Source organism: Peromyscus leucopus, chromosome 14 (genome assembly GCF_004664715.2).
Source record: "Peromyscus leucopus breed LL Stock chromosome 14, UCI_PerLeu_2.1, whole genome shotgun sequence".
Classification (NCBI taxonomy): Eukaryota; Metazoa; Chordata; class Mammalia; order Rodentia; family Cricetidae; genus Peromyscus; species Peromyscus leucopus.
This window is the reverse complement of record NC_051075.1, coordinates 84,958,969-84,978,364: the sequence shown is the minus strand read 5'-3', so window position 1 is coordinate 84,978,364 and position 19,396 is coordinate 84,958,969. Positions and strand designations below refer to the sequence as shown.

At 41.5% G+C, this 19,396-nt stretch overlaps 1 protein-coding gene across 2 annotated transcripts in view; it reads left to right on the top strand.

Annotated features, from left to right (window-relative positions):
• The window catches only part of Dnah11 (dynein axonemal heavy chain 11), a 314,894-nt gene that overhangs the window by 16,574 nt on the left and 278,924 nt on the right, over positions 1 to 19,396 (top strand). For both annotated transcript variants that reach the window (XM_028880929.2, XM_037210919.1), the window contains exons 7-9: positions 3,025 to 3,258; positions 5,003 to 5,170; positions 16,260 to 16,376. In XM_028880929.2, coding sequence (XP_028736762.1) covers positions 3,025 to 3,258; positions 5,003 to 5,170; positions 16,260 to 16,376 — 519 coding nt within the window. The remainder of the gene's footprint in view (positions 1 to 3,024; positions 3,259 to 5,002; positions 5,171 to 16,259; positions 16,377 to 19,396) is intronic.

Below are 19,396 nucleotides of genomic sequence, written 5' to 3'. Positions count from 1 at the left end.
TCCTCATCCAAATGGATCTCAGCTGAACTGCTGCTCAAAAGCCTAAAAACTTAACCAGGCTCTAGTTCCTGGTCCTCACATCTTATATACCTTTCTGCTTCCTTCCATCACTTCCTGGGATTAAAGACATGCATGAGTCACCATGCCTGGCTGTTTCCAGTGTGGCTTTGAACTCACAGAGATCCGAATGGATCTCTGCCTCTGGAATGCAGGATTAAAGGTGTGTGCTACCACTGCCTAACCTCTATGTTTACTATTATGGCTGTTCTGTTCTCTGACCCAGATAAATTTATTAGGGTGCACTATTTTGGGAAACACTATCACTACAGTTATCTGTGAAGTGTTAATAGCCTTCATGTGGCCATTAATTGTCTGTCTAGCCTGAGTGGGAAATAAGAATGTAGATAGGAAACAACTTGTAGAATTATAATCAGTAGGGTTTACAGATAAACACACAAATGTTTTTCTAATTGCTTTGCAAATGACACAGAGCCTATGCTGCATGCAGAGCTTTTGCATTAGTGGGAGATGGGGAAGTCTTACATCTTCATGATAGGAACCAAAAGACCTCCCGTGTATTGTGTGGAACACTGTGATGGCTTTCATTCCAGTCCCCATTGAGGTGTGGGGCAACTTTCTAAGCAGCCACAAAATGACACACACATTTTTTGTTATTACTACATACAAGATACATTTTGTTTTGACCACTTCTCACTCTCCCCTCCCAACTCCTCCAGATCACTCTTTCCATATCCCACGTCTGCCTGACACCTTTATACACACACACACACACACACACACACACACACACACACACACACACCAAATCTACTAAGTACCATTAGTGTTGTCTGCATCTACACGTACGAAGGACTGTTCACTGCAGTATGGGCAATCTGCTAGTAGCCCCACCCCTGAGTAAAGTGGACTTTTTCTACAGTCATCTGCCTGCAGCTTCTTAACTAGGAATGACCTTTGTGAACCTCCCCATCTGTGCTGGAATATGACCTGATTGGTCTTGTACAGAATATTGTGCAGCATCTGTAGTTGTTGAGAGTTCATGAGCTCAGCTGCCTGTCGTGTCCAGAAGACACTGTTTGTCAGCTGTCCTCCACAACCTCTGGCTTTGAGAACTTTTCTGTCCCTTCAGGATGCTCCATGAGCCTTGTGGGGAGGAATGTGATATATATATGTGTGTGTGTGTGTGTGTGTGTATGTATGTATGTGTTGTGTATTCAGCAATAGGGTCTTTCCATCAAGTTCTGGTGGGCAACCAAGTGCAACAGCAATAGTTTTATTGCTTTGAGGGTTTTGGGGGATCCTCTTGACCAGCAACCTCCAGGGAGACATCTCACACTTAGGACGAGGCTTTCTCTATTGTAGTCTGTGATTTCTGGGACTAGCATTATTCCTCCATGCAGGGTAGTTACAATTAAACTCTATTAAAAAAATGTAGCTTAGAAAGCTTATAAAAATAGTAATTTTCCATATGGCTTAAAAATTCTTAATGTTATTTATCTCTCGTCTGTTTTTTTTTTTTTTTTTTTTTTTTTTTTTTTTTTTTCGAGACAGGGTTTCTCTTTGTAGCTTTGCGCCTTTCCTGGAACTCACTCTGTAGACCAGGCTGGCCTCGAACTCACAGAGATCCGCCTGCCTCTGCCTCCCGAGTGCTGGGATTAAAGGCGTGCGCCACCACCGCCCGGCTTCGTCTGTTTTAATCCTCTACTCCCCCATTACTTCCTTTGCTCTTTCATACCTCTATGTCCTACCCACTCTTTTAAACTCTTTCCATTCCCCACCCCCAATGGTCCTCTTTGACTTTCCTGGAATCTTTTCTTAAATCCTTTCACTCCAAGGCAGTGTCGTTCTTGATGCTGGGGTGTGTTTCTTGTACACAACAAGAAGGTGGATCCTGTTCCTCAGTCCATCCAGTTATCCTGTCTTTTGGTTGGGGAGTTGGCGCCATGGAGACGAAGTTACCCTGGAGAAGTGTGCGTTGATGGATGCCAGTTTGCTGCTTGGTAGAGCGGTCATGATGTCATTTGTTTTCCTCGAAGCCCCCAACCACGCTTGTTCTTCCTTTAGTGCCAATATTCCTTCTAGTATTCTTTCTATAAGGCTGGTTCCGCAGACACAATCTCTTTTGACCTAATTTGTATCCTGGAAAATTTGTGTTGTCTCCGAATTACGAGTTTATTTCTGTTCTCTTTATGTTCATTTGGGTGTTTGTTCATTTCCTCTTCAGACTCTGAAGACTCACTGGTCTGAATTACTGCTTTTGTCCCTCTCTCTCCCATCTGCATCTAAAAAGAAAAAGTTCACATGGCATGGATCAGCTCCATCATGTGTCCCATGATGCTGCTTATTCTGCCCAGCAAAAAGGTCTGCTAATGGGAAAGAAATTCCAGAGTTAGAGTTAGGCTCCACATAACTAGCTCTTTTTTTTTTGGATTTTTTTTTTTTTTTTTTTTTGAGACAGGGTTTCTCTGTGTAGTTTTGGTGCCTGTCCTGGATCTTGCTCTGTAGACCAGGCTGTCCTCGAACTCACAGAGATCTGCCTGGCTCTGCCTCCTGAGTGCTGGGAATTAAAGGCGTGAGCCACCACTGCCTGGCATAACTAGCTCTTTTTACCTTTGCAAGTGACCCCATAACATTAGTAGGGTGACCACCCTCTGAAACCTGTGTTCTGACGGATGGCCCTGCTGGCTTGTGTGTTTCTTTATGTGAAAATGAGATTGTCCAGAATACTGACTGGTAGAACATCTGTGCAGTATTGTCATTCATATGAGACTTAGTAAAAATTTTGTCTTCATTAGAATGTGTACAGCAGGCACTCCTCACAGTGTTCTCACGTGACATACATGTCATCAAAGCTTGAGTGTATAAATTTCTAGGGTTTGTGCTTTTGTTTCAACAGCATTGTTGGCTCAGTTTAGAAAGCGTCATTTAAAATGTCAGATGGTTACAATGAAAAAAAAAAAAGAAATATATTTTTGATCAAGGTTCCTTTTAATTAAATCCTAGGCAAGAACATACCTGTCACCTGAAGATCTCTTGAAGGGAGAAATTGAAGACGCACTGGAAAAGGTGCAGGTGGCCATCGGTATCTTGAAGACTTTCCAAAATTCTTTTTTCAAGTCGAGAGAAGGATTGGCAAGCTATTTCACAGGAAATACGGAGTGGAGACCCTGGGATTTCCAGTCTCACCTGGTGTTTGGCAGATTTAACAAGTTTCTTGACCGGCTGATAAAAATAGAGGTATTCATTTATCTAGTTATATGTGGGTGAGGTCAAGAAGCTTGTAGCTTGTCCTGTGACTCGTGTGATGGGGAAGTCCCACTCTAAGGAAAGAAGGAAGGCTTTAGAAGAGTTAGCTTTGTGGCCTTTTTAAATTCCTTTCCTCCCTCCCTCTCTTTTTCTTTCTTTTCCCTGGCACTGGAGATCACACTTGACCTTGCATATATACCTGGTAAGCCTCTACACAGACACACACCCCTGGCTCTGTAGAGACAGGGCCCCACTATGTGGCTCAGGCTAGTCTTGAACTCTATTCTGCTTCTTCCTCCAAAGTGCTGGAATGACAGGAGTGAACCCCCACCCCCCACCCTTTTTATACATTTTTTTTTTAGTAAAACCAAAATTTATTATAAGCCTTTTTATACATTTTTAAGCTATTATTACATGAAAGAGTAAGTAAATCTCTTTATCTGTCAGTGACTAGACATAATTTCCCAAGTGCCTGTGGAAAACTATGCAACAGGAAGCTATAAAGGAATCACCCTTCTTGTAAATGCTGAAAAAGAAATGTATGAAACTTGAAAGTAAAATTTCATACTTGAAAACCCACTTGATAATTTAAAGTAATACACTGTCACTTCCTCTGTTTAAAAAATCTTTGTTTATGACAAAGTCTCACCATATAGCCCAAACTATCCCAAACTTGGTGCTTCAGAGTCCTATCCTCCTACTCAGTCCTCTCTTGGCTGGCATTCACACTGTCATATAAATAGATGTATTTATACCATTCACAAGTATATAATATAAATGCTATAGAATTAATTAGTAAAATTATTCATAGAACTAAAACATATGGAAAATTTACTTTGCATAAGTATTTTGTCTGCATGCGTGGCTCTGCATCACATGCACGCAGCTCCTGTGGAGGCCTGAAGAGGGCAGAGAATCCCTTGGAACCAGAGGTACCCTCCATTCTCAGGCACCCTGTGGGTGCTGGGAATCAACTCAGGTCATCTAGAAGAACAGCCCAGGCTCTTAACCGCTGAACCCTCTCTCCAGTCCTGTGTATTTTAAAAAATTCTACAAACCTAGAATGTAAAAATTGGATGCACAAAGTCTTGTGTTGAGACTATCGCCTTAGGCTTCTTTGGGACTGATGACACCACCTTCTTCACCTTAGGCTTCTTTGGGACTGATGACACCACCTTCTTTACCTTAGGCTTCTTTCTTTTCAAGTTGTTGAGTTTTCTGCAGATTTGACATTTTATCATTTATGTAAGATTTGCTGAATTTCATTCAAAACCAGATATTTATGTGAACATTCTTATTGTTGGTTAGCCTGAATGCCACTAAAGTCTCTGAAACACCTAAGGGCGATTTGCCTCCCTCCTGTAGACAGTCTCTGCGTTTCCCCTCCAGTCATGGTGCTGGATCACTGCCAAGTGTAGGTGGCCGAGGCCAGGAATGTTGGCTGCTTTGCTGTTAGGATTGCACTCAGGTTCACACTCAGGTTCACACTCAGGTTCACACTCAGGTTCACGTGTACACTAGGTGCTGTCTCCACTGTGAGGTAACTTTCAGTGATTTAAAATGGAGTGTGATTTTAAAAATCAGCATTTGCTCTCTTCAGTGAAATCAGCAGCATTAGTTTCCTGTGTTGTAAGTGCCCGTTGGTTCTGAGTGTTTGAAAATGTTTAGATTGGAATCTTTAAAATCTCCTTTGTTGCTGAAGATGACAGAAAGGTCTTTACTATTTTTTACAAAGGACATGTTTGTCACCATACTGGAATTTGAAAAACTGGAAAGACTGGAATTTGGTGGCACCAAGGGAGCAATCCTAAATGCGCAAATCCATGTGATGAGCGAAGAATTTATAGAATGCTGTAAAGTTTTTCAACAGAGCATTTATGACCCATCTGACTGTGATGACATGGTAATATTATTCATTTTCCTTTTAACTCTGTAGGACTGTATCATTTCAAAGCTAAAAAGGGAGGTGGATCACAGTGATGGTGCAGGCTATCCAGGCAGACCTTTGTAGGACCTAAAGATGTTAATGACTCTCTTCAATTCTCCTAGCTCCTTGTTGAAGATCAGGGACCAGAGTTCAGCTTGCAGTTCAGAGCTCTTAGACAACCATGGGCCTCAGTCTAGGTCAGTTTCATGTGAACATCAAAAAGGAGTTCCCTGTATTCCACATTTACTGATCTGCTTGTCCAATGTCCATGTAACTTAGATGCTTTATTTTAAACTTTTCTGTGTAAATTTTGGTCTGTCGGTACAATTAGTTTCTCCACCATCATTACATTTTACTAACATGCATTTTGTCACATAAATTCTGTTATTTGTAACTATTAATAATTTCATATTTTGAACTTCAGAGAATTGGGGAAGGTTTCTGATTTAAACTGCTTTTGGTTTCTATCCCTCCGAGCATTCTGGTGACCAGTGAATTCCCTGTGAGCCTTTCTCCAGCTCCAGGATGCAGAGCTTTTTATGTGGTTTGCCCAAACCAGAAATTTGAATTTGAAAAAGGAGGAGAAAAATTTAGTTTATCTTTAGAAAAATATGGAATGTAAGTTTATTCACTCTTGCGTTTGTATTGTTCAGTCTTTGAAACTTAGGAGTGCAGTGTGTCAGCTACATAAGGATGTGGTTAGCACACCTGATCCTTCTGAAGTCTAGTGACTCTGGGGAAGTGCAGTCAATGTGGGCAAGATGTTGCCCTAGTCAGTGGCTCTCTACAGTGTTTCTCTATAGTTTATGGAAAAGCAGGAGGAGTATAGTAACAATTACTCCAAGCTCATCCCTAGAGCCATAGCAGGCACCAGGAAGATATTCAGTATGTGGGGCTGTCCTGGGAGCCAGCAGCTCAGCCTACCTGATGACCTTGTAGAGGACTGTGAGTCTCTGGAAGAAGCGGGCAGCGTTCTTAACCACTGAACCATCTCTCCAGCCCCTCTTTTCTTTCTTAAAGATGTGTCTTGATTAGTTTTATTTTCTCAGTGTACTGTATCTCTCATAATATTTTGCTTAAAGACAATCATTTGGTGGCTGAAAGAGCACTGGTTGCTTTTCCAGAGAACCAGGTTTGATTCCCATCATCCACTCACAACCCATAGCAACTCACAACCCATCTGTAACTTTGGTTCCAAGAGATCTGATGTTCTTTGCTGGCCTCTGTGGGCACTGCATGAATGTGGTGCACAAACATACATGCAGGCATGTCTTTTTCATTAAGTGGTGACCCATTTAAATTCCTTTCATAAACGTGTATACTTTGGAACGTGTGTACCTTAGGAGGCTTTCATGGTAGGAGGTTTCCATACGGCTTTTCAAAAGTCCTTTGGTGTCAGTTGCCCCTCCCCCTGATATTCCTGACCCCCTCCCCATTTTATCCTTCTATTCTTGTTTCCCCTTTATCTCTTTATAACACTGTCCTGTCTCCCCTCTCATGGGAGATGCCTCTTCCCTACTGGTACTTGCTAGCTACCTAGCCTCGTGGTTATTTTGATTGAAACACACACATATCTAAAGCTTAGAAGCTATCACTCACATTTAAGAGAACACATGAAATATTTATCTTTTTGAGTCTTGGTTACCTCTCTCTTGATAATTGTTTCTAGTTTTGTTTACTTCTAAGTTCATTTTTCTTAACAGCTGAATGATGTTCTGCTGTGTAAATACACCACATGGAAAAGGGTTTATTTTAGCTCACAGTTCCATACCCCAGCCCATCACTGAAGGAAGTCAGAAGAGGAACTCCAGGCAGAAGGAGCTGTGCAGAGGCCATGGAGGAAAGCTGCTTGCTGGCTTGCTCCTCATGGGTTGCTCAGCCTGCTTGCTTTCGGCTCCTGGGACTGCAAGCCCAGGAATGAACCGCTGGCTTGTCAGTCTGGTGGGGGCATTTTCTCAGTGGAGGCTCTCTCTTCCAAAATGATTCTAGCTTGTGTTAAGTTGACGTAAAACTAACCAGCACACCCTACACTGTTCTTTTGCTATTACTCTGTCTTGTCTTCTAATTTATACAGGTTTCTTTCTTTTTTTAGTCATTTAAGGATTTTTGTGTATCTTGTTTGTTTCTTTTTCAAATATTTATTTTAAAAGTTATTCTTTTGGGCAGGTAACATTTGCAAAAATTTAGCTTCATTCTCACTGCACAGTTTTTATCTAAGTGTAGTGTTTGGGAGCCTGAGGTCAGGGAGTTTTACACCAGACAAAGCCTCACAGCAATTCTATCTAAAAAAACAATTATTGTCAAAATAATTCCAACATCATTCCTCCTCAAAGGTGTCTCCATAATGAGTGTTCTATACAGTGCCCCAGAAAAGTTGGTGCAGTCACTGGCACAGGTGTGTCCATCCTTCTCAGTCACTGCACAGGTGTGTGTCCGTCCTTCTCAGTCACTGCACAGGTGTGTGTCCATCCTTCTCAGTCACTGCACAGGTGTGTGTCCGTCCTTCTCAGTCACTGCACAGGTGTGTGTCTGTCCTTCTCAGTCACTGCACAGGTCTGTGTCCGTCCTTTTGCTTGTGTTTTTGCACAAATGTCTCCAGCACACAGTGTAACATCTTGTTCCTGACTGTACTTTGGCAGTTTTGGGGTGTTGCCATAATTACATTTCTGCTTTCCCTTTTTTCACAATTTCACACTAGTCAATAAATTGGAATTTATTGAGTAGCTTATGTTATTTTTACAGTTATTTAGAGTAATAGAGTTCAACAATTTAGCTAGAAATTTCTGCTTCTAGAAAAGTTTGGGTGTGATTTTTTTTTTTTTTTTACCAGTCCTCATGTCAAATACAACTAATGTCCTTGCCATTATACACACACACACACACACACACACACACACACACACACACACACACACACAAAATCAGATTGGCCAAGAACCTCAGAATCCAAGAAACAATATGGAAGTAAGTTCCTTGGGTTTTCATAGTGTATAAAATAGTCTAGAATTTGACACAAATGCATGAGCAACCTAGAAATGCCAGTAGGCACACAACATTGACTCCTATAAAAACCTGACTCTGGTCTAGCCAGGAGACCAAGAAGAGGGCACCCCTTGAGAAACAGAAGATTTACAAGTGTCTACACTGTAGCCAAGTGCCAAAGAAGCAGCTGTGTCCCACCACTACACTCCAGGAAGGCTGGGTAGGAGCTCTATAAACTACTGGGCTGGCATCCCATTGCTCCATCCCTCACCCCTGCTGGGTGGTGTCAGAGGTGACGAAGGAACCTTGGTCTTCATGTCTGCTGGCCAGGAGAGAGCCCCCTCTCCATGGTGCCGGTGGAGACCATATGGAAATATATTTTTTGTTTGTTTTATGTTTTGTGTCATCTGGTAGATCCCCATGTCATAGGTGTGGGTTTAGAGGAAGCCTAGTTGAGATTGAGGACTTCCACACATGTGATATCCACAGAGCCCGCATAGGGAGTTGGACCTGTAACCAGGAGACAGTCTACTCTTGGGTATTTGGAGGGTGGCAGTAATGGAGGTTTATGGTCCACAACCTCAACTTTTGACAATGTTCAGGCATCAGTTGATGCACACTCTCTGTACTGTGAACCAGGAAGGTCTCAGCTGAGGTCAGCAGCGCTGATGATGGAGACATTGGAAACGTCTGACAGAAACTGCTGTCAGACTGCACTGTGGTGTCTGTTGTTTGTTTTTTGGCTCTTTTTAGGGGGGGCCACCACCCAGCGCCCAAATCACTCACAGAGGCTTATTTTTACTCATGAATGCCCAACCTTAGCTTGGCTTAGTTTCTAGGCAGCTTTCCTGAACTTAAAATTATCCTGACTACCTTTTGCCTCTGGGCTTTTTGTTTCTATTCCTAAATACCTTTCTTTGTTTCTTACTCCGTGGCTGGCTGTGTAGCTGGGTGGCTGGCCCCTGGAGTCGTCCTCCTTCTCTGGCTGCTAGCTCTTTTAACTCCCCCATCTCTTTTTGTTCTCTTCCCAGATTTTTCCTTCTATATCTTCTCTCTGCCTGCCAGCCCCACCTATCTTTCTCCTGCCTTGCTATTGGCCATTCAGCTCTTTATTACACCATCAGGTGTTTTACACAGGCAGAGTAACACAGCTTCACAGAGTTAAACAAATGCAATATAAACAAAAGTAACACACCTTTAAAAAATATTCTACTACAGTGTCAAACTCCTGAGCCCAAGTGACTCTGACTTCAGGTTAAGTGCTGGGCTTACACATGTGCATCACTATGCCTGTCTTTTAAATTAAATTTTAAAAACTGAAAGCAAGAGAAATGACTTCTTACTTGTATAGAGGGATATAATTTGATTGGTGGATTTCTTATCAGAAGCCACAGATGTCAGAATTCACTGGGCAAAATAGGTTCTGAGAAAGAACTGTAAATTTAGAGTTCTCTGCCCTAAGGAACAAAGGGGAAGCCAAGAGATAACCAGATGAACAAAAACTAAAAGAATGCCACCAGGAAACTGATCTTTTTTTTTTTTTCTTTATTTTTTTTTTAAGATTTATTTATTTATTATGTATACAGAAGAGGGCACCAGATCGCATTGCAGATGGTAGTGAGCCACTATGTGGTTGCTGGGAATTGAACTCAGGACCTCTGGAAGAACAGTCGGTGCTCTTAACCTCTGAGCCATCTCTCCAGCCCAGCAAACTGATCTTAAGAGAATGACTAAAAGGTTTTGGTGTAGAGAAGACATGGTAAAAGAAGGAGCTTTATGCACCAGCAAGGATGCAGTAGATAGATGGATGTAACATGTATTATGACAGGTGGTCCTCTTCTCCAGCCTTCTAAGTTATGTTTGGAAGTAAAACATTATCCCTGCTTTTTTGTGTGTGTTAAGAGATGGAACCTAGGGCCTCATAGAAGCTAGGCAATTGTCCCCTGAGATATATTGAACCCAATGCCACTTCTAAATGTATGTACAGAAAATATTTAAGACAATTATACTGTAAGTGGAAGAGGGTAAGGATTAAGAAGCACTGCCCAGTTCAATGTCATGAACATTTCTCCAGTGTCTTCTGGAAATTTTATGGCGTTCGCTGTTACAATTAAGGCTTTAATCTACTTTGAACTAATTTTTAAGTGTTGTAAGGGTTCAAGTTGACTACTGAAAGAGGGTAATCAATCAATCTCCCTAGCAGCATTTGTTGAAGAGATAGTTCTTGTCTTACTGAATGGTTTTGCACCCTTATGAACAATTACTTGAGTTTGTATATGTGAGAGTTTATGTCTGAGCTTTCTATGCTATTTCATTGATCTATATGCTAGTACTACATTGTTATCAATATTGTAGACTTGTAAACTGTGTTATTACAAAGTATAAGCCTACTAACTTTGGAAAGATTTTTGTCAAACCTTTAGGGCAATGTTTTTTAATTACTGCAAAGACATCGTTGAGAGATTTTGATGGGGATTAGATTGACAGGACAGATTGTTTTGGATAGTATTGTCTCTGTAATGATATTAAATCTGGCCCGTGTAAGTGGGATATCTTTCTACCTACCCCTTCTTTAATTGCTTATAGCAACTGTTTTATAGCTTCTGGTATATGTCTTTGACTTCCCAGGTCAAACTTACTATGAAGTATTTTATTCTTTTTAATACTACTATAGATGGAATTGTTTTCTTACTTTGTAGGATTGTTCATTGCTAGTATACATAAATGCAAATACTTTTCTTCTCCCTGTGCACATATGTTTATGTGTCTTGTTATGCAGGAGAGTATCCACATGGGGGGGGGAGGTCAAGGGTCAACCTCCTGTGTTGTTCCCAGGCTCAACATTCCTGGCACTTGACAATTAGGCTAGGCTTGCTGGCCAGTGATCCCAGGGAGCCTCCTGGATTAAAAGCACATGCCACCACACCTGGCTTTGTTTGTCCAGGTCCCAGGGAAGGAACACAGATTATGTTTGCACAGGAAGCAGTGCTTTACTGACTGAGCTCTCCAGTCCATAACTGACTTTGTGTATTGATTTCTCAACCTGCAACTTTGCTGAGTTTGTTGATTGACTTCATTTCTTAGGTTTGTAATCTTTAGATAAAATCACGCCACCTGTGAATAGACACAATTACCATGATTACTTTCCAATTTGGATGCTTTTTGTTTTACTTGCCTAATTGCCCTGGCGAGAGCTCCTGATGCTATATTGACTTTGAGGTGGACATTCCTGTCTTGTTCTTGACTTAAGAATTTTCACCACTTTCACCTTTGGGGATGATGTCAAACACTCCGTGCTCACAGGGTACCCATGCCATGTTGAGGATCTTGAGCTCTGTTCTTATGTCATTGAACGTTTTTCTCACGAAAGATTGTTGAATATTAAGTTTCTTCTGCATCAACTGACATGATGTGAGGTCCACTCCCCATTCTCATTCTGCTAATGTTAATTTTTTGTATGTTAAACCATCCTGCTATTATGGTATATTTCTCTTGGTCACTGTTAGTAATTCTTCTAATGTACCGCTGAATTCTGTTTGTGTGTTGTCTCACCATTCATAAGGAATGTCGGTCTGAAGTTTTCACTTCTTGAAATAGCTTTACCTGACCTCGGTATCAGAGCAGCGCTTATCTCGTAGAGTTAGCAAGCTTGACAAGGATTGGTCTTAATTCTCCTTTCAGTACTCATAGTTAAGACCATCTGGCCTCGAGCTGTTGTCTGTTGGGAAGCTGCTTGTTTACTTGTTTAATCTCATTATTAGTTCTGGCTTTTCTGATTTGTTCTTGTTGGATGGTACATCTCTAGGAATTTGTCCTTTTCATCTGGGTTACCCACTTTCTCCCCAACCTCCTTGAATGTCCTGCTGTGAGGACCAGGTTGACCTGCTCCTCACCCTGGCGTCCTCTGCCACCATGTGCTGGGTTCACAGGCCTGCACCACCATCCACACCTAGCTATGATTTCTAATTTTGTGCATTGTTACTCACAGTGCTGCTTTGTAATCCTTTTTATTTCTAGAAAATCATAATAATATCTCCACTTTCATATTGTAATATTAATATTGTATTCAGAGAAAACTGACTGTGAGAGACTTAATCTAGAGAAAATTTGTCATTCTCTCGAATTGATGTGTTTAGATCATTTTTATTTAATGTAACTAAAGTATTGTATTTTGAAGAATCAACATTTTATTTTGCTGTGCACCTCATGTTGTACTTAGCTCTTTTGACTTGCTTATTTTGTATATCTGTGATTTTTGTATCTTCTGACCTACCTCCCCCCATTTCCTTCCCACAATAACTCAAGTCCATGTATAGTGAGACCATATAGTGGTTTTCTTTCCGTTTGATTCATTTCACTCGCACAGTGTCCTCTGGGGGTGTCTGTGTCATGACAAATGACAAGATTTCCTTTCTTCCTGAGCAGAGTAACATTCCATTTTATATAAACTCTCTCTCTCTCTCTCTCTCTCTCTCTCTCTCTCTCTCTCTCTCTCTCTCTCTCTCTGTGTGTGTGTGTGTGTGTGTGTGTGTGTGTGTGTTTAAACCATTCATGTGTTGACCAGCATTTACGTTGTTAGACTCAGGTCCTGAGTTATATAGTTCTTCCATCTTCACATTCTTTAAGATCCCTGCACTTGTTCCCACAATGGTTGTACCAACCTGCATTTAAACCAGTACAAAGAGAATATAGACCACACCAAAGGGGATTTGACCTAGAGGTATTAAAGCAGGTTTAGTATTTGGTGTAAATTTGAAACTGATATTATAGTTTACAATGTAACTCTCTTGGTTAAAGGATACAAAATAGCAGATATATGAAATAAACAGGCCAAGATCTAAAGGCAACACCTGCACTGTAAAATGTGAGTTGTGTGGGATTTTGGATTTAAAAATAACTGAAGTGGGGGGATTATTCTAATCACTCCAGAAAACAAAATTGATGAAGTTTAATATCCATTCATGCCACCCCCTCCCTCACCCACAGCCACTGGAAGGGCAGTGACAGAGTGGATAAAGAACTCCAGTCAAAAACCTAAAGCATAGACCCTTAACAGTGATGGATTTCTTAAAGTCCTGGACACACAGCTGCCTGATCAACTTCTCTACCGAGAATTCAATGAATACCTTAAAATTAACCTGTTCAGAACTCTTTACCCAGCTCCCTGGCCACTCAGCTCTTCAAATGTCACAAATAATTGGCTTCTTAGGGGAAGTGCTCAGAGTCGTCTATAATTTCACTCATTTTCTCATGACATCCAGTTCTTCTGAGTTTGTCTGGGAAGTACATCTAAGGCTCATTTTTCACCTAGACTACTGCATTTGCCTGTAAGCTGTTCCTCTCTGGCCTGTGTTGGCTCCATTAATTTATTCTCCGTGTAGCTTGAGAGCCTTTCACATGCTTAGTCAAATCATTGCTTTTCTCTAATTAAAACCTTTTGGTAGCTTCTCGGGATGCTGATAAAGGCAATTTTGTACTCTCCAGAATAGAGACTTTTCTTTGATTCCTGAGTCATACTAACTCACCACTTACTATCTAAAAAAATACTCATGGAGAAACAGCTATGAGCTGGGGACTCCATGAAATATTAGTCCTATCACTATGAAAAATAAATCTGGTCATTAGGCTTATTGACTCAGAATCCAGGGGAAGTACAGGTAGGCAATTACTATCCAGTATGCTTAGTGCTGGGGAATGAAAATGGAGCCCTGTTCCAGAGGTGAAAATACACAGAGATCCGTAACGTAAATAGAAAGGAAGCAAGAGCGAAGTCGGTAGAGGCAATTAGGGATGACAGATATGGCCGAATCCTAGAGTGAGAACCATGTTGTTACTATGATATTTTAATAAATTCAGGTTATAAAGTGAGATGATAATTTATGGGAGTTTGGCTCGCAGTGATATAGATTACTTCGGCTGCATCTTGGAGGATGTTTAGAGCTGGCAACAGCGTCCTGGAGTAACAGCCCATGGCAGCTGTGAGGGTCCTGCTGGGAGAGATGCAGACGGACAGCAGGGGGTAGTTAAGATGGCTGGCAGGTCAGGGAGGCTTCCCAAGTTTCTTCAGGGGTTTATAGAAAGAGCAACTTGGCAGAGAAGTGGATGGATTCAAATTTATGTATGTGTGACTTCTCTGTGGCAGTGTCTTTATGTCGCGCGCGCGTGTGTGTGTGTGTGTGTGTGTGTGTGTGTGTGTGTGTGTGTGTGTGTCTAGGGTGGAGATTCTGGTTTTATCCCCTTCTGATGTAGCTCAGGGTCTCTAGGGGTTAAATGGTTAAGGATTACAGACTGTGTACTCTGTTTTTATCCTGAGAAGAGGGGTGTGTGAGGCTTGCTAAAACTTGTTGGGAAATTGGGTTTACTTCCAAGTGAGTGATTCCTGAATGGAGTGGCTGCTTGGCTAGAATTCAGGAGACTTAGCTCCATCCTCTTGATGCTAAATGTCATGTTGTGGTTTGTGACAGAGTCCAGAACTGCACCATGAGCTGCTCTTTCCACTCCAAGTTAAACTCATTGTAAGAGACCCGCTCAGGGTGCTCTAACAACCCGGAGAGTCTGGTGCCTTGTAAACATGAGACATTTATCTCTCACTGTTCTAGAGGCTAGGAAGTCCAAGGCAAAGGCATCAGCTGATTCAGGGTGGGGTAAGGACTGCCCTTAGCTCTCAGGACCCACTGTGTCTTCACATGTGGGGGTGGATGAGAGTCTCTCACACATTGTTAAGAGGGAACGGGTCCCATCCCATCAGGAGGGCCCTGCCCTTTCTTCCTCACTTCTGGAAATCACTGCCCTTTGTATGTTTGGATTTCATCATAAAATCTGTGGGCAGCAGAAACCCTGAGACCATTGCGGGTACATTTTTTCGCAGAAACCAGAGGATAGGCTCATACTTTATGTATAGCAGTGCAGTTTACATATTAAATGCTACTATAATCGAATGATTAGAGATAATTTTAAACAGAAGAAGGATATCAGGTCACAAACCCCTCCCCTGCAGAACAAATTAAAATTTTTTTCCTAAATGGGTCAGTGTAATAAATGTATTCAGTGACTATTCATGCCTGATTCCTTTTACACTACTAGTCAATGGCATTAGAGAGGAAGTTCACAATCACTGGCTCTGATGAATAATACACTGAATTTGTTTAGGATGCAAAAAAAAAAAAACCCAAACAAACAAAAAACAACAACAACAAAATGCGCCTTGCTACCTGAGTTTGTTTTGCCACTTACAAAATGGAAAATCAGTATCAACTTGTGCCATATGTTGTAAAGACTGAGTAAATGCAAGGCCCCGAGAACAGAACTAAACAGGTCTAGCCGCGGGTACAATGGTGGTGTTACTGCTGATTTTGTTGGTGCACAGCCCAGGCCTTCGCCGTGCTGAGCCTGGGGCATGCACTTCAGGCAGCCTGACTGTGAAGCCTGGGGATGGCTGTCATCCCCAGGGACAGCTCTACTGAAGGTGACTGGCTCTGAAGACAAAGCTGTAGACATTCCCTCCCAGTTTCCTTCCTTCTAATCATGGGCGTGGGTGGTTATGCATGAGGAGGAAACTGGGGTTTGTCAGCTGCATATTAATGAGAACCTGGAAAAAGTATCTGAGTATTTCCACTTTTGCTGTCACTCCTGATGCTTTCTCACGGATGCGTGGGTTTCAGTTCTTACCTGGTGACACAGTGTTTTCACGCACAGGTTTCCATCCCCCCAATAATCCAGCTTTCCATGGAACTTACAGACGACCCACGGTTCTAGTAGAGATGTTCCGAGACACTGTACTCTTTATTTGTGGTTGAGGTGGTTGGAGGAAGGCAGACACACTGATGCCCACATACAAGTCTGGGGCTGCAGTATTGGGAGGGCTGAGCCTCATGAAAACACGTGTAACGTGCTACACAGGCAGAGTTCTAGAAGATGACCACTTGTGCAGTCAGTCAGATGCAGGTGTTCTTGGTCTCCTCTGGAATCCGCTTACAGAAAATAAACTGAGAGAATGAGGGAAAGTAAGGCAAAGCCTGAATGGTTGCCGTTTTCACTGCTGAAGTCTTCTCTGTACACTAATATTCTATTTTTCGTGATACAGGGGTTTGAAAGTGACTATTTCAGATTTAAGTCCCAAACCCTGGATTTTGACAGACGGCTTGGGAGGCTGCTCTGCGAAGGTCTCTGCAGTTGCAATGGTTTGGAGTCCGCGTTTAAGGTCAGTTCTGAGGAAGCTCCTGAGGAAGTGAATTTTTTAGACTGTTAGATGAAAAGGCCAAATACGTTCTTTTCTGATTCAGGTAAAGTTTAACCAGATCAATCCCATCCCCTTTGTTTTCAAGCCCACTGGATAATATGATTTGAATAACGTGCTAGAGAATAATGACGTTTACTCTGGGAAGGTCATTTTTAGGACATCTAACTCTTGATCTTTTCTGGCATTCACTGTATTTTAGCTCTCATTTCCTATAGAGTGAGTTGGATGTGGCCAATGAAATATTGACTCAGAAGTAAGCCACAATGAAAAGTTTAAAAAAATTCTGTAATTTCAATAATTTTTTCCTCTAGATTCTTTGCATATGCTGGAATCATCTGCCTACTTTATTACTCTGACTGAAACAAATAAGGACTATTTCATTGAGTGTAAGGTACCATTGATTACCAGGCATTATTTATATGTCAATAAGAAAAAAATGCCGCTAAATTAATTATAATTTCATCGATTGCCGAGTGCATTCTGACATCAGAGATATTGAAGCATGCAAGAATGTTTTGTGAATGAACTTAATAGATTGTATGTGCATTAAGAATCGTGTAAAAGGTTAGGGAATGTAGGTCAGTGGTAGAGTGCTCACCAGCTTGTATGTGAGTGGGCGGGAGGGAGAGAGGTAGGGACTGGGGTGGTTCTGGGAAAGAAATGCATTTTGATAGCTCCTGGAGATGAAAAGCTTGTAATATGGAAATAGGAACAGGATGTTTAAAAACAAAGTGGATTGCGAGTGACGTATGAGTGACTATTAGGTGATATCCCAAAGGGAAATGGAGTGGTTGCCACCCAGGCAAGCACAGCTGGAAACCACGGCACAATGTGGAGTGATAAAGCAGGCAGGTTTTCAAGGAAGAGGATATCCTCTTGGGTTTGGAGTTTTCAGATGATCTGACCAGCACTGGTGACGCTACTGTGTCTGTTTCCTCTTTAAGTCAACTACTGAGCATTGTCACAGCGAGGATTGAGAAGGAGCAAATGGTGATTTCTAATATCGATTTCTTCCTTCCTTTCTTTTTCTTTTTCTTTTCTTTTCTTTTCTTTTTTTTTTTTTTTTTTTTTTTTTTTTTTTTTTTTTTTTTTTTTAACAGAAAACCATTTCAGACAAAACTGAGATGCTCATTGGCCAACACAGATGGCATGTTTCTGTGGTTTCCTGTCTCGGGTACAATTAATTTATGTTTAATATGCTATTTTTTTTCTTTGGCTAGCTATGCATACATATTGTTCTTAGACAAAAATGACAGCTTTCGCATCCACTTTGTGGCCTTTCTCATTTAGCAAAGAGTTAGGCTTTTTTATTTTTTTTGCCTAACCAAATTGAGTAGTAGTTCTTTCTAATGTCTGTGCATGACTTCTCATATTTCTGTTACTGGAAATTGTTCTCTTTTCAGCTTTTGTGGGTAACCAGAAGAAAGAACAGAGTGAACTCTCAATATAGAGAAATTTCTAACTCCATTTAATTAGCAATCTAGTTCAAATTGTTCTTCTTGCCCACTCACAACCATTAACATGGGTTATTTAAGTACATGTTAGTTTGTTTTTTCTAAGCAGCTTCATCTTGTTGTCAAGTGGTTTAAAAAAAGCATTCCACATTATTTGTAGCTTGACTACTAAAATAATAAGATAAAATCCTGCCTTAAGAAACCCGGGATGATGGGCATCCTCTTCTAGCTTTTGTTAGGATTAGGTTGCCTTGTAGACAGATTCTTTCTGATAGCCCGAGGGTAATTGGATTAACTGGAATTAGAAATGACACACCGTAGGGATGGTAATGGTAGAGAAAGATGTACGGATTACATACTCCAAGCACTCATGATTACGACCATAGACACAGGCTGATGACCTCTGACCACTGATTGTGCCAGAGGAGGAATATTTTCGTAGGTTGTTGCTGAAAGATGACAGCGTGATGTTTGCTCTTGGTAAAGACATGGCCCAGAAGGAAAATGAACACTAGTGTTCTGGTGTAAACCTGACGTGTTGGCACCTGCTGGAAACAAAACACAACACTAATAAATGGCTCTAAGATTTGTGCTGAGGTAAATTGAAACATGTTTGAAAAAAAAGAGTCCAGAAAGATTTTTGACAACATAAAGGTTGACTGTGGTTCATTCAAAAATCTGAAGTCCAAAGTGCTCAAAATCCCAGATCCCTTGAGGTCCAGATAATGCCATAGGTGCCATATTCCACATTGTTAAAGCTTGTTTCATATAAATACTCTTAAAAATTATATGAAATTACCTCCAGTCTAGGTGTAGATGGGGTAAATATGAATTGTATATTTAGATATGGACTCTCTTGCCCTAAGGTATCTCATTATGTGGGGGGGGGGGGGGCGGGGAGGGGTAGAGAGTGTAAATATTCCCAAATCCCCAAAAGCCTGAAGTGGAAGATCCTTCTGGTTCCAAGCATTGCTGATATGTTCAGCCTGCGTGCACGCATACACACACACACACACACACACACACACACACACACACACACGTATATGGTTCAGGTGCCCACAAGATTAAAAAGTCTTTGAACAAGGCAAACCCATGAAAGATTAATATTGTTACTAATTTGAGCAGTATAGCAGAGTTAGAAAAAGCTGTATCACATTAGGAAGCTGAGAGGGAATGAGGATCAAGGAGTTCTGAAATAGAATCTTTAGGGAAAGAAAATGTCGTGGGATTCAGCCTTCAGCTTGCAGGACCCATGTAAAGGGAAACATCTGGTCCCAGGATGCAGCTGACTGCTCTGCCTTAGAGCATCCGGAGGCTGCAGAGCTGCAGATCTCATCCTGGAGGTGAACGCATGCATATTGATGGTGACGAGCTGTTAGGATAGCACAGACCGCCCAGCAGGTGGAGAAGCACTGCTTTGCAGCTCCCAACTTCTTTCTGGAATATTTCTCTGTCTTTTCTTTTGGGCTTAGGGCTTAAGCACCACCAGGTGAGTAAGCAAGATGAATGTAGCCCACAAGTTTC